Below are 13,278 nucleotides of genomic sequence, written 5' to 3'. Positions count from 1 at the left end.
CTTGATGGAGTTTTTGGATCACAGCTGTAAGATGTTGTAGATGTTCTTCCCATGTCTGGCTATATATAACGATGTCATCCAGATAGGCTGCAGCGAATCGGTCATCTCCCTTCAGTACCAAATTCATCAGCCTTTGGAATGTGGCCGGAGCACCCTGTAAACCAAAAGGCATCACTTTGAATTGGTAGTGACCAAAGGGTGTTCGAAACGCAGTGATCTCCTTGGATTCCGGTGCCATGGGAACCTGCCAATAACCTTTACAGAGATCCAAAGTACTGATGTATTTTGCTTTCCCAATCTTCTCCACCATTTCATCAATCCTTGGCATAGGATAAGGATCGAATTTGGTACTGGCATTGACCTTCCTAAAATCGATGCAGAAATGCATACTGCCATCTTTTTTCGGAACCAAGACAATGGGACTGCTCCACTCACTAGCAGATTCCTCAATAACTCCCAAGGACAACATGATCTCCACTTCTGTTTTTAATACAGACAGAAGCTTCTCTGGTACTCGATAGTGCCACTGTCGAGTTGGATTCATCTCCTTCAGCTGAATCTGATGTTGCACCAACTGTGTATAACCTGGTTTCTCTTGAAAAACATCTGTGATTAGACAAGACTTAATCTCCTCTTGCTGCTTTAGGGTCAGATGAGTCAAATCCCAACTCACATTCTGAATAGTGGTGGGAAAGTACATCTCTTCCTGCTCCTCCTCATCTTCCACAGCTCTAATAAAAAGGTTTAGGCTTACTTCATTTCTGGGAAACCATTCTTTTAACAAGTTGATATGAAATACTTGTTCCTTCTTCCGACGGTCAGGCATTTCAATTAGGTAGTTGACTGGCCCTCTCTTCTCCAGCACAGTAAACGGTCCCTGCCATTGGGCTAGCAATTTGCTCTCTTTATTAGGCAGCAAGAGCAAAACCTGCTGTCCCGGAACAAATGACCGTGATCTGGCCTTTTTATCATACCAGGTCTTCTGCCTTCTCTGTGCCTCTTTCAAGTTTTCTCGAGCCAAAGCAGACATCTTTTCAAGGTGATCCCTCATCTTCAGAACATAGGAAGCAACATTCAGACGATTGTCTTGGGGCGACTCCCATTCCTCTTTCAAGACATCCAAGGGACCCCTCACCTGCCTGCCAAACAGCAACTCAAAAGGGGAGAATCCAGTAGATGCCTGAGGGACTTCACGATAAGCAAATAATAAGTATGGTAACCATTGATCCCAGTCGGAACCAGTATCTCTCACAAATTTTCCCAGCATGCTCTTCAGTGTTCGATTAAACCTTTCTACCAGGCCATCGGTCTGAGGATGGTAAGGGGTGGTCTTAATTGCTTTAATCCCCAGCAAATGGTAAACTTGTTTGAGCAAATCAGATCTAAAATTAGTACCTTGATCTGTTAATATCTCTCGTGGTATGCCTACCCTGGAAAACAGCTGCAACAGTACAGATGCCACCTGTCTTGCCTTCACATTTTTCAAAGGGAAAACCTCAGGATAACGAGTCGAATAATCACAAATTACCAACATAAACCGGTTACCTGACCGACTCCTTTCTAAAGGGCCAACCACATCCATAGCCACCCTTTCAAAAGGAACCTCAATTACAGGTAAAGATATTAGTGGTGCTTTACTAGCTTTCCCCACTCCACAAGCTACCTGACATTCTGGACATGAACGTATATAATCTCCTACCTCCTTGTACAAACCTGGCCAAAAAAATCTGTGCGCAATTCGAGCTAAAGTTTTTTGTGTACCCAAATGGCCTGCCCATGGAATGGTATGTCCTAAAGATAAAATCCTATTTCTCAGTTCCAGTGGTATAACCAGCTGAGACCCCTCCTCTGACTGTCTATACAACAAACCCTTGTCTAGTACATAACATTCTCCCCTCCACCCAGTGTTCTCCTTACCTCCCTTCTCCACTTGGTCAAAGAGAGACTGCAAAGTACTATCTGCTTTCTGTAACTCTCCCAAATTAGTGGGTACTTCAAAATCATCCCCGGCCATATGCTCCTTAGGTAACTCCACCTGCCTGTTTTTTATGGCATATTTTAATTTTTCAGTTCTCCGCTGTCTTTTACTCTTTCGTACCCTAGTACTACCCTCCTCCAACTCTGCATGAAAGAATGGCATGTCTTGCAATGACGTAACTCCTGGTTCTAACCGCCTACTTTTAGACCGTGTAACCACTACATTACAGGGCTGGACCTGTTGCACCAGCTTCCCAAGAATAGGAATATCCTGGCCCAACAAAACTTGATATGGCAGTTCCTTCACTATACCCACAGTGACTAAAAAAGTTTGTCCCTCTATACCTAAATAAACATCAGCTGTAGGATAACCTTTTACGTCCCCATGCACACACCTAATTCCTAGAGCAGCCCCCTCATTGAAACAATCACTAGAAACTAATCCTTCCTTCACCAGTGTCTGGGAGCTTCCGGTATCTAATATAGCGTGTACCTTCTTTCCATTCAAGGCTATCTCAGTTATCTGTTCCAACCCCCTTCTCCTATCTCCCTCCTCACTAGGTCTGGGCACATAACTAACATTTGATGGCTTTTCTTTTCTTAATGGGCAACTTGGCTTAATATGTCCTTCTTTTCCACAATTATAACATATTATTCTCTTATCAACTTTACCACTTTGCATGGGATATGTATTAATTCTACTAAATTGACCAACACCCTGTCCCGGTCCCTCAGACTTACCCGGTCCTGTAGAGCTCGACCCACGGGCGTAGGAATAGATCTTATATCCTCTCCGAGCTGATACAAACACATCTGCTAGCCGCGCTGCCTCCCGAGCTGTTGCTGGATCATGTTCTTTAATCCAGATCCTCACTTCTGTATTAATCATACGTAGAAACTGTTCCAAGATTATTAGTTCTCCTATCTCCTCTTTGGTATGTTTCTCTGGCTGTATCCACTTCTTATACTGCTCTTCCAATCGCACATAGAGCTCCTTTGGTGTCTCTCCTTTCAATATTTCTGCAGACCGGAACCGCTGTCTGTAAGTGTCGGAGTTAATCTCATATTTTTTTAAAATTGCCTTTTTCACTTTATCATAGTCCGTGGTGTCTTCAATATTCATGGCTACAAAAGCACTACAAGCCTTTCCTGTGAGTAATGCAACTAAACGTATGGCCCAGTTTCCTTTATCCCACAAACAAGCAGTGGCTACTCTTTCAAAGGTGGTCAAAAACTGCTCAATGTCATCTTTATCTTCCAATTTTTGTAATTTTGGGTCTCTCCAGTCACATCTTGGACCTCTCCCTGGCTCTGTGACATGTTCCGAATCTCCGAAAGTGTTGTCTCTGCTGCCTGTTTCCTCATGCTCCCTTTGAAGACCTCTCGCCACCTCCACTTGCAGCTGCCCAAACTGATGCTGTATGATCTTCCATCTTTGTTCTTGTCTTGCTTCTTCTCTTTCCATACGCTCCTCTCTCCTCTCCTGAGCTTGGAGGTATGTGTTAAACATTCCAGCGAGCTCTGCCATTCCTGGCTCCCGACTGGTGGCTGAAACTGGCCTTGGGCCCTCAGACTCGGTGGTCACCTGGGCTGCAGCCATCTCCACTTCCCCAGTCTCCTCTGCCGCAGTCTCCTCTAGTTGGCGCCGTTTCGCTGGCATTCTACTGACTGCTGCCGTTCTCCCACTTTAACTTGCCTTCTGTAGTCTTTCCGTGCCATTTACTTTCTGCTACCAATCACTGGAACATCCCACCGCTGCCACCATTTGTAGGGTTGGTCGAGTGATCTTATGGTGTAGTGCAGAACGGCAGAAAAAGGTAGACAGACAAGTTGAGTCGATAGAGAATTTGTCCAAACTTTATTTGGAATAAAGTGGCCCAGTGCAACAAACAAACTCCACCAAAAATAACTAACTTATTTTGTTTTCTTTAACATACAAAAAAAAAAGAAAATAGTTAAACAAACCAAACTTCTTTTAGTAGGCTAAAACTATTACCTCCAGCATTATACGCTGTACCTGATACCAGCTATCCCCCCTCCTCTCTCCAACTGAATCCCTTTATAGAGCCACCCATCTGTAACTCCTCCCCTGGGACTCAACCAAGATTACTAAAACCCCATTCATAAGTTACCATACAAATATACTTTACCATTAAATATCAATAACTAGTATAAACATTAAAATTCAAATCTTGCAGAGATTATTGCCCAAACCCATAACTAAATAGCATGTGGCTTAGTTTACATAATAACTACTCTCCCCTGCTACTACTGGGTGCATCCAAAGGTCCAGCTATTAACAGCAATACGGTAAATAAAACTCAAAGTGCCCGCATTACATCACTTTTGGTAACCCGAAGTTATATTAGTCTCCGCCCACAAAATGGCGCCTTCTATCTCCACCCTCCTGCTGAATGGTAAGTATTTCTAATCTTCTTTTTTTTTTTTTCTTTAAATTAGTCTTTATTTAAAATAGTTAATTTTAAAACACCACAACAATCCTCCGTGCAACCAACAGCAAGATAATATGTGCAAATATACCATACATTTTTAAACTTTGCGCGTGCTAATGCTGATCGCACGGCAAGCGGAAAAATGTGCACCTTTTCCCGTTTGCTGGGAGATTAAACTGCATTCAGCACGCATTAATTTATTTATTTATGTTTTTAACTTAACCTTTCTGTTCTGGCCTGTTTTCTTTTCCCCTCCATCACCACCATCATTACCCCGTGTATCACGGCCCTTCACCATACAAAGGTAAGTGTTTTTTTTTTATTTATTTATTTATTTATTTTTTTTAACCACACAATACAATACATTAGTACAAAATGAAACCATGCTGTCCCCGTCTCAACAACGGTATTCATTTCTTTCATCGTTGCCGGGTTACAACAAATAGTCCAAGTTCAATCGAGCTGTAAATAAGTATTTCAGCATCCCGATATCATTCCATACACAGTTCACATGGGACGGACGTGGCACCGTCACACATACCTTCATAGTTTGCTTTTCTAAAATTGTAAACCTTAGCTTTAGTCATTACTTTTGGGGTTTTAAAAAATACTTCAAATGAGACCATGTTGTGGTCTGAGTTTGCCAATGGCTGTCTGACCTCTGTTTTAGTTATTCTGTCTTAATTATTTGAAAAGACTAAATCAAGGCATGCCTCCCCTCTAGTCGGTGCCTTGACAAATTGCGTTAGGAAGCAGTCATTTGTCATTTCTACCATTTCAATTTCGTCCGTCGTGCTCCCCACCGGGTTCTCCCATTTTATACGGGGCAAGTGGAAATCCCCCATTAGTATGGCTTCTCCTTTGCTACATGCATTTCTAATGTCATTGTATAACAGATTATTTTGCTCAGCGTCTGAATTTGGCGGTCTATAGCATGCTCCTATTATTATGCCCTTTGAATTTTTGTCCATTATTCTGACCCATATTGATTCTGCATAGTTTTCTTTGTCCTGATTTAACACCTGGGCTTCTAGACTATTTCTTATGTATAGTGCTACCCCTCCACCTCTTATGTCCTGCCTGTCTTTCCTATATAGTGTGTACCCACTAATATTATATTCGTCTCCATCACTCTCAGACAACCAAGTTTCTGTAACACCTATCATATTGTAGTTACTTGTTAGTGCAGTAGCTTCAAGTTCTAACATTTTGTTTCTGAGACTTCTAGCATTAAGATAAATACATTTAATGGCTGTCTTACCTGAGTTGATGCCCTTGTTTTGATGTGGTCTCCCTTCTGTTTTTCCTTTCTAGTTTAAATGCTTCTGGACCTCCTCAAGGATCCTTTCTCTGAGTAGATTGGTTCCCTTTTTGTTTAAGTGTAGTCTGTCCCGCCTATATAGATAGTCCTTGTTGTAGTATGTGCTGCAGTGTTCAAGAAAGATGGAACCTTCCTGTGCACCACGATTTCAGCCATGCATTTTGATTTTGTATTTCCAGCTGTTCATATAACCGAACAAGCAAGATGGGCCGAATGGCCTCCTCTCGTTTGTAAACTTTCTTATGTTCTTATGTTCTTATATGGTCCTTTGCAAAGTGCCGACAGTATCCCAGAAAATACTACAGTTTTTGGTGTTGTCTTTTAATTTCCTTCCTAGCTCTCTGAATATTTGTTTTGCAGGGATCTTGGCCTGTCTCTTCCAATGTTGTAGTAAGGGGGTACTGCGAACTGAACTTGCTGTGTTTCTCAATATGGAGTCCCCAACAATCATGACCTCCCTTCTTTTTGCTGCCTGGCCAGCACTGTTTATAGGGTCCTGGATGTTGTTCCTTTCATTCTCTTGATGTTGGTTTTGATCATCTAAATGTTGAAGTGGCTCAAATTTGTTGGCTGTCTGGATTTCTGGTGGTTGTGTTTGACGAAGTTTCTTTTTTTCCCTGCTTCTGCCTGTCTGAATCCAGCTCTTTCTACCCTCTTCTATCTCCCTGTTGGCTTTCTGTCTGTTAGGGGTACCTTTTGCTCTCTCATATCCTGCGGTTCCATTTCTAGCATTTTTTGTAAGTTTAAGTTTAGTTTCTGCAGCTGTCAACGTGCTTTCAAACTGCTTCTAACTGCTCTGCACTTCTCCACAAAGTACTTCTCACGCACTGTCGCTGTTAAAACTGCCTTGCTTTTGTGTGTGTTGGTTCATGCTGTCAGCTCCACCCCTTGTCTCAGAACGGCACCGGTTTTGAATCAGCTGCTCTGAGTTTCATCTTGTTATCAGAAAAGGACTGGCAGCTGTCAGCATTTAAGCTGTGGTAATTTCCCGTTTTATTGTATTTTCTGATTAAAGCAATTAAAGATTTAATTTCTCCTTACTGAAGTAATGTAAAATACTGTAAGGAAAATAAAATGCGTATTTTTCATGGTAGGCAGTCAAATATGTTACATCGTGAATGTTCAGGGGCATGTCTTACGACAGAGAGTGCAGGCTCCTATCCTTCCTGAACAACCCAGGAACAGAGGGAGAGTACTGAGAAGAAGGGAGAGTATTTAGAGTCTGCATTACCCTTTCTGATCTCCCCAAGGATTCAATTATAGCTTGATACTGGCTATTTCATTATGTACAGTTGTTTGTATTGGTTGTATAATAAACTTGGTTCATTATATCCTTTCCATTATGTATATTTGGTTTTATCTGTTGTATAATAATAATGTCATATAAAGTCAAGACACCAAGTCAACACGGGTCATTGCCTCTCCAAACCTATTGATCAATTGAGGCAGCCCATTTGGAGGGGAGGTGCTATTTTTCAGATTAGTCTGTTAGTCTGTGCTACCGGTAGTCCATTTTTAGGGTTTCAGAACACCGGCGCAGTGGAGTTTTCACATTTAAATGTCTCAGCTTACGTCGTGGGCCAGTTAATACATTCAGGACGGGGTCAAATTTGTGCCACAGCAGAGCGCTACTTTACACTCCACCAGTTTATCGCTGCGTCGGTCGATCTTGATACATGTCCCCCTAGTGTCCTGACAGAAGTCATAAAAAGGTACATTTGTGATATTGAGTTCTAGGAAAGCTGCTTCTAGCTAATGTGTTTTGTGTAAAGTAGTATATTTGGGTATATTGGACTACATACAATTTATCTAGACATTTTCACGTACATTACAATGTATGTATGTGTGTGTATATATATATATATATATATATATATATATATATATATATATATATATACACACAGTATATACAGTCTTAACTTAAATGGCCCTTGCTGCCAGATTTTTCCGTTCAAACAAATTTTCGTAACGAAGGAATTCAGGAAGATGTATTTATTTCGCGATAGTGAATCAGTGAATCAACCGAACAAATCTGTTGAATCGATTCACTAAAATGAATGAATCAGACAAGTTGGTAGAAAGCATTGAACTGCACATCACTGGTTTTCAGGCCAGAAAAATAGGTTTAAACAGTGCGCCTGTCAGTGGTTAAAGCCTGGTGTCCAAATGAACTACTTATCAATCACTTTAATGTGCACAGTACAATTATCACCCTTTAGTAAATACGGTGTGAATGAAGCTCATTATTCAGAGTGAGGTGCCTCATTTAAATATATCATCATGCATCACCATACAAATCACATATTCATTCTGATTACCACAGTGTGGCACAATAAAATTAGCGTGCACCATAATATGCCCACTATTTCGCGTGATAATGAATGAAATTGCAATAGTAAATATGGAAGTCATTAATGTGCACAGTAATGCAATTATCGTGCACCATAAAATGAGGCCCAAAGAGTGCCGGAGAATGAAATGCACTCTGCACATGATTAAAGATAGCCACCTGACACAGACAATAAGACATTGACTCTAAATAAAAAGCAGACTGATATTAATGTATTTAATCTGCCGTTGACACGCTGAGTGCGGGATTTACACTCTCAGCGATATTGTAAGTGTAGCTGCTGCTAATAGGTTCCAGTGCGGACGAGACTCATGAATTTGAATAGAAGTCTGTCCCCTAGTGAATGTAAAGAGGATATATTTGATATTTCTTACTGATGTATTTGTTCCATCCACTAGGGGGCAGAGTGTTGCAGGGGGCGGATTAATAACGGTACAAGACTGTAGTATTCAGGTCTATATATGCTTCTTAATGCTGTATTTCTTGTACACTAGGGGGCAGAGTGTTGCGGGGGCAGGTTAATAATGGTTCCACTCTGGTGTTCCTGATGTAGTTTAGACATGATTCTGAGAGCTCTATAGAGGACACAGGGGTCAGGTTAATAATGGTTCCACTCTGGTGTTCCTGATGTAGTTCAGACATGATTCTGAGAGCTCTATAGAGGACACAGGGGGCAGGTTAATAATTGGTTCCACTCTGGTGTACCTGCTGTAGTTCAGACATGATTCTGAGAGCTCTATAGAGGACACAGGGGGCAGGTTAATAATGGTTCCACTCTGGTGAACCCGCTGTAGTTCAGACATGATTCTGAGAGCTCTATAGAGGACACAGGGGGCAGGTTAATAATGGCTCCACTCTGGTGTTCCTGATGTAGTTCAGACATGATTCTGAGAGCTCTATAGAGGACACAGGGGGCAGGTTAATAATGGTTCCACTCTGGTGTTCCTGATGTAGTTCAGACATGATTCTGAGAGCTCTATAGAGGACACAGTGGGCAGGTTAATAATGGCTCCACTCTGGTGAACCTGCTGTATTTCAGACATGATTCTGAGAGCTCTATAGAGGACACAGTGGGCAGGTTAATAATGGCTCCACTCTGGTGAACCTGCTGTAGTTTAGACATGATTCTGAGAGCTCTATAGAGGACACAGGGTTTGCTTTAAACTTTTTAAAAAGTCCCCAGAATTCCTCTCTCCTCGCTCTCATCACCCTCTCTCTCGCCCTTCCTCTCTCTCTTTTTATTCCTCTCTCTCTCAAATTCTTTATTGACATGACAAGCCACACAAGCATTACCAAGCTAATACAGCAAATGCACAGAAATGTTGTATCTGTATGAAATATCCCAGTTTGAACAGAAAGGCCTGCACTTCCAGTGAGGCTGCAGGTGGCAATATCATACTGGGCATACATTTCTGACACCTCTTTCTTTTCCCCCTCTCCTTTATTCTCTACCCTCTCTCTCTCATCTTTCTCATTCTCTTATTAGCTTTTTAATTTTCTAGAAGGATTCTTCAGTGGCAAAGAGACAGATAGGAAGGGAGGAGAGAGTGGAGAGCAGATGAGGAGTGAGATGGAGTGATGAAGAATTGAGGGAGGGAGGAAGGAGAGAGGAGAGAGAGGAAGGTAGGGAGATGTATAGTAGTTGAATGAGGTTTGTGAGCCAGGCTGATTGGATGTACAGAGATCTTATCAGTGTGTCCGACACTCAAACTGGTTACATCCAGAAATGATTAGAGCAGCCTGCCATCTCCTCGCTCTCTTCTCCAGCTCTGTCTCGCTGCTCTCCTCTCTCCTCTCTCTTACCTCCCTCTGTGCCTCTGCCCCTGAGAAGTCCTTCTAGAAAATTGAAAAAAGCTAGTAAGAGAGGTGAGAGTGAGAGAAAGATAGAGGTCATTATTTTAATGTGTGGAACAACATCTGTTCAGAAAGAGTAGAGGAGAGAAAAGAGAGTAGAGGGTGAGAAGAGAGAGGAATGAGAGAGAGAAAATGAAACTGGAGGGAGGGGGAGAAGATATAGTAAATACAGGGAGAAGAGAAGAAAGAGAGGGAGAGGTATGAGAGGTGAAATGTGTGGTGGACAAGGGAGAGGGAGAGATAGTGTTATATAGTGTGGTACTGCCAGCATTGCCCTGTGTACAGTACAGTACATCGAGGCTCTGCCCAGCACACAGCGGGCAATGCCAGCACACTCAATTACAGCTTCATACCGACACCATGTTGGGTAGCTGGTTAACGGTTTATAGGGTTATATAGTGTGTTCAGACTGGCAATGAGTAAGATCTAGCTCCACAATCTGAAAGAAAAACAGAGATTTTTAGATGAGAGAGGGAGGGAGAGGAAAGCAAGAGGAGTGAGACAGAGTCAGAGGGAGTGGGGTGATTGAGACTGATCTAGTGCAGTTATCTCTCAGCCACAGTTAATAGGACTGAATGTTTAACAAGCAGATCTCTTCACAGTTCACTCTCTCTCTCTCCCCCTTTATCAGATGATTATAAATCATGCTGTAAATTTCTACTCACTCTCAATTCAATTAAATTCAGTCCAGTTTTATCAGTGTTTTTTTATTAAATCTCTCTCTCTCTCTCTCTCTCTCTCTCTGTCATCATTCTATCCATAAACAGCATTGTGGGGTACTGTCTGTCTGCCTGTCAGTCTTTCACTCCCCCCCCTCTCTCTCTCTCTGGTTTTAGATCCCAGATTCCGGCCCGTCTTGTCAGTTCTGAACTCCACCCCTTCCCGTCTCGCGATGCCTCCGGCCTCGATGCCCCTCCCCCTGCTCCTCCTCACTTCTAGGATGCTCCTATTGGCTGGCTTGGCTGCTTGCTCCTCCCCTTTCCTGGGTGGAGCTCCGGACGAGCCGCGACCCCACCGCTCGGGGGTCCTGAACATTGCTGTGGTGTTCAGCGGCACCTCCTACCCCCCCGAGATGCCCCGGCTGGTCCTGGGGGGCCCCTATGTGGGGGCGACTTACCTCTCAGGCAGCTCCAGTCTGCCCAGCAGCCCCGGGCTGACTAGGAGCTCTGGTTTTGAGGATTATAAAGACGTGAATGTTGTTCCAGTGGTCCTGAACGAGACAAGCCCTCGCTCCCTCATCTTGCGGCTCTGCGATGTCCTTTCCAGCCTGCCCATCCATGGTGTGGTCTACGAGGAGGAAGTGACATCGTTGCAAGGGGGCGGGGATGGTGAGGGGGCGTCGACTGCCGTCGCTCAGATCCTCGACTTCCTGTCAGCACAGACCGGGGTTCCCATCGTGGGGGTGGGGGGCGGGGCCGCACTGGTGCACACCCCCAAGGTGAGTGATGAGGAGTCTCTAACCCTAACCTGACCCCTCTCTAGTATTGAATATTTAATCCACTACTGAAAATTCAATGACAAACGTTTCCACTAGAAGTCTTTCTCAGTGTCTTCAGTGTAAATTCAATGACAAATGTTTCCACTAGAAGTCTTTCTCAGTGTCTTCAATGCAAATTCAATGGCAAACATTTCCACTAGAAGTCTTTCTCAGTGTGTTCAATGTAAAATGAATGACAAACAACTAGAAGTCTTTCTCAATGTCTTCAATGTAAATTCAATGGCAAACATTTCGACTAGAAAAATCTTATTAAAGACTAAAATGTTGTCTAATTTTCTCCTCTCTACTCTCCCCTCTCCCCTCTCTCCTCTCTCCCTCTCCTCTCTCTCTACTCTCTCTTTCTCTCTGTCCTCTGCAGGAGTCTGGCTCCACGTTCTTGCAGCTCGGTTCCTCCACGGCCCAGCAGCTACGTGTGATCTTCGAGGTTCTGGAGGAATATGACTGGACCTCCTTCTCCCTGGTCTCAACCCGTCACCCCGGATATGAGGACTTCCTGTCCTTCGTCGAGGTGCTGACCGACGGCTCCTTCATCGGCTGGGAGAGCCGCTCCCTGGTGCTGCTCAACCTGACCCAGGACCCGGGGGGAGCCAGAACCAAGAGACTGCTCAAAGAGAACGGGGCGCAGGTGAGTGGGGGGGGAGAGGATGGGAGGGAGAGAGGGAGAGGAGAGTGTGTCTGTCTCAGTCTGTGGGTCTATGTTTGTGAGGGAGAGGGAGAGGGTGTCTCTCTGTCTGTACAGTGTGTTTAACATACCTCTCCCTTGTCTCTTCTCTCTCCTCACCTCTCCTCTCTCCTTGCCTCTCTATCCTCCTCTCTCTCCTCTCTCTCTTTCTCAGGTGCGTCTCCTCTATTGCTCCCGTGAGGAGGCAGAGTCTGTGTTCCGTGCAGCGAGGGGGGCAGGGCTGGCAGGCCCGTCTCACATCTGGTTCGCAGTGGGCCCCTCCCTCTCCTCCCTCGAGACCCTCCCCCCCGACTCCCTCCCCCTCTCTCTCTTTGTGGTTCGGCCAGCCGGCTGGAGGGATGATGTGCGCAGGCGCACAGGAAGAGGCGTGGCCATCCTGTCACAGGGGGCGGTGGCCTTGCGGCGAGACTTCGGGAGTCTGCCTAACTTCAGCACGGACTGCCAGGGGGCTCCCAACGAGACCAGAACGTTCAAGGGAAACCTGCACAGGTAAACAGAGACTCAGAGAAACTAATACACTGTCTGCACAGGTAACTAGAGACACCGAGAAACTAACACACTGCCTACACAGGTAACTAGAGACACCGAGAAACTAACACACTGCCTGCACAGGTAACTAGAGACAGAGAAACTAACACTGTGGGTGTATCAATGACTACTGATTGATTATTGATCAGTGTATATATTTTTCTCTCTTTCTTTCTCGAATGTCTTCCTGTCCGGGATAGTGATTACTTATTGACAGGGGTGTTGATTGCTGATTGGATTATTGTTGTATTGATGCATTATTGATTTCTCCTCTCAGGTATTTCCCCAGATCCACAGGATATTGATGAATGTATTGGTTCTTGGTCTATTATTGAGTGATCAGATTATTGATTATTGTATTGATTGATTATTGATTGGTTGTTGGTTTCTCCTCTCAGGTATTTCTCCAATATCTCACTGGGTGGTCGAGATTATTCCTTCAACAGTGACGGCTACCTAGTCAATCCATCACTTGTGGTGATCGCACTGAACAGAGAGAGGAACTGGGAGGTGGTGAGTGGGAGCTTGTTATACTGGGTATGCTGGAATATAGTGGAGTATACTGCTTATGTGTATGCTACTGATATAGTGGAATGATCTCTCCTCTCTCCC

The 13,278-nt window shown here is 44.0% G+C and overlaps 1 protein-coding gene across 1 annotated transcript in view; it reads left to right on the top strand.

The window, feature by feature from the left end:
- Nucleotides 1-13,278, top strand: part of LOC117409967 (glutamate receptor ionotropic, NMDA 2D-like) — a 78,244-nt gene that overhangs the window by 45,934 nt on the left and 19,032 nt on the right. Inside the window, exons 3-6 of the mRNA XM_059018554.1 lie at nt 10,795-11,396; nt 11,815-12,081; nt 12,293-12,627; nt 13,065-13,179. Of these exons, the coding sequence (XP_058874537.1) occupies nt 10,851-11,396; nt 11,815-12,081; nt 12,293-12,627; nt 13,065-13,179 (1,263 nt within the window). The 5' untranslated portion in view covers nt 10,795-10,850. The remainder of the gene's footprint in view (nt 1-10,794; nt 11,397-11,814; nt 12,082-12,292; nt 12,628-13,064; nt 13,180-13,278) is intronic.

This window comes from Acipenser ruthenus, chromosome 60 (assembly GCF_902713425.1).
Source record: "Acipenser ruthenus chromosome 60, fAciRut3.2 maternal haplotype, whole genome shotgun sequence".
Taxonomy (NCBI): Eukaryota; Metazoa; Chordata; class Actinopteri; order Acipenseriformes; family Acipenseridae; genus Acipenser; species Acipenser ruthenus.
The sequence above is the reverse complement of the archived record's forward strand: the minus strand, read 5'-3'. Positions and strand labels throughout refer to the sequence as shown.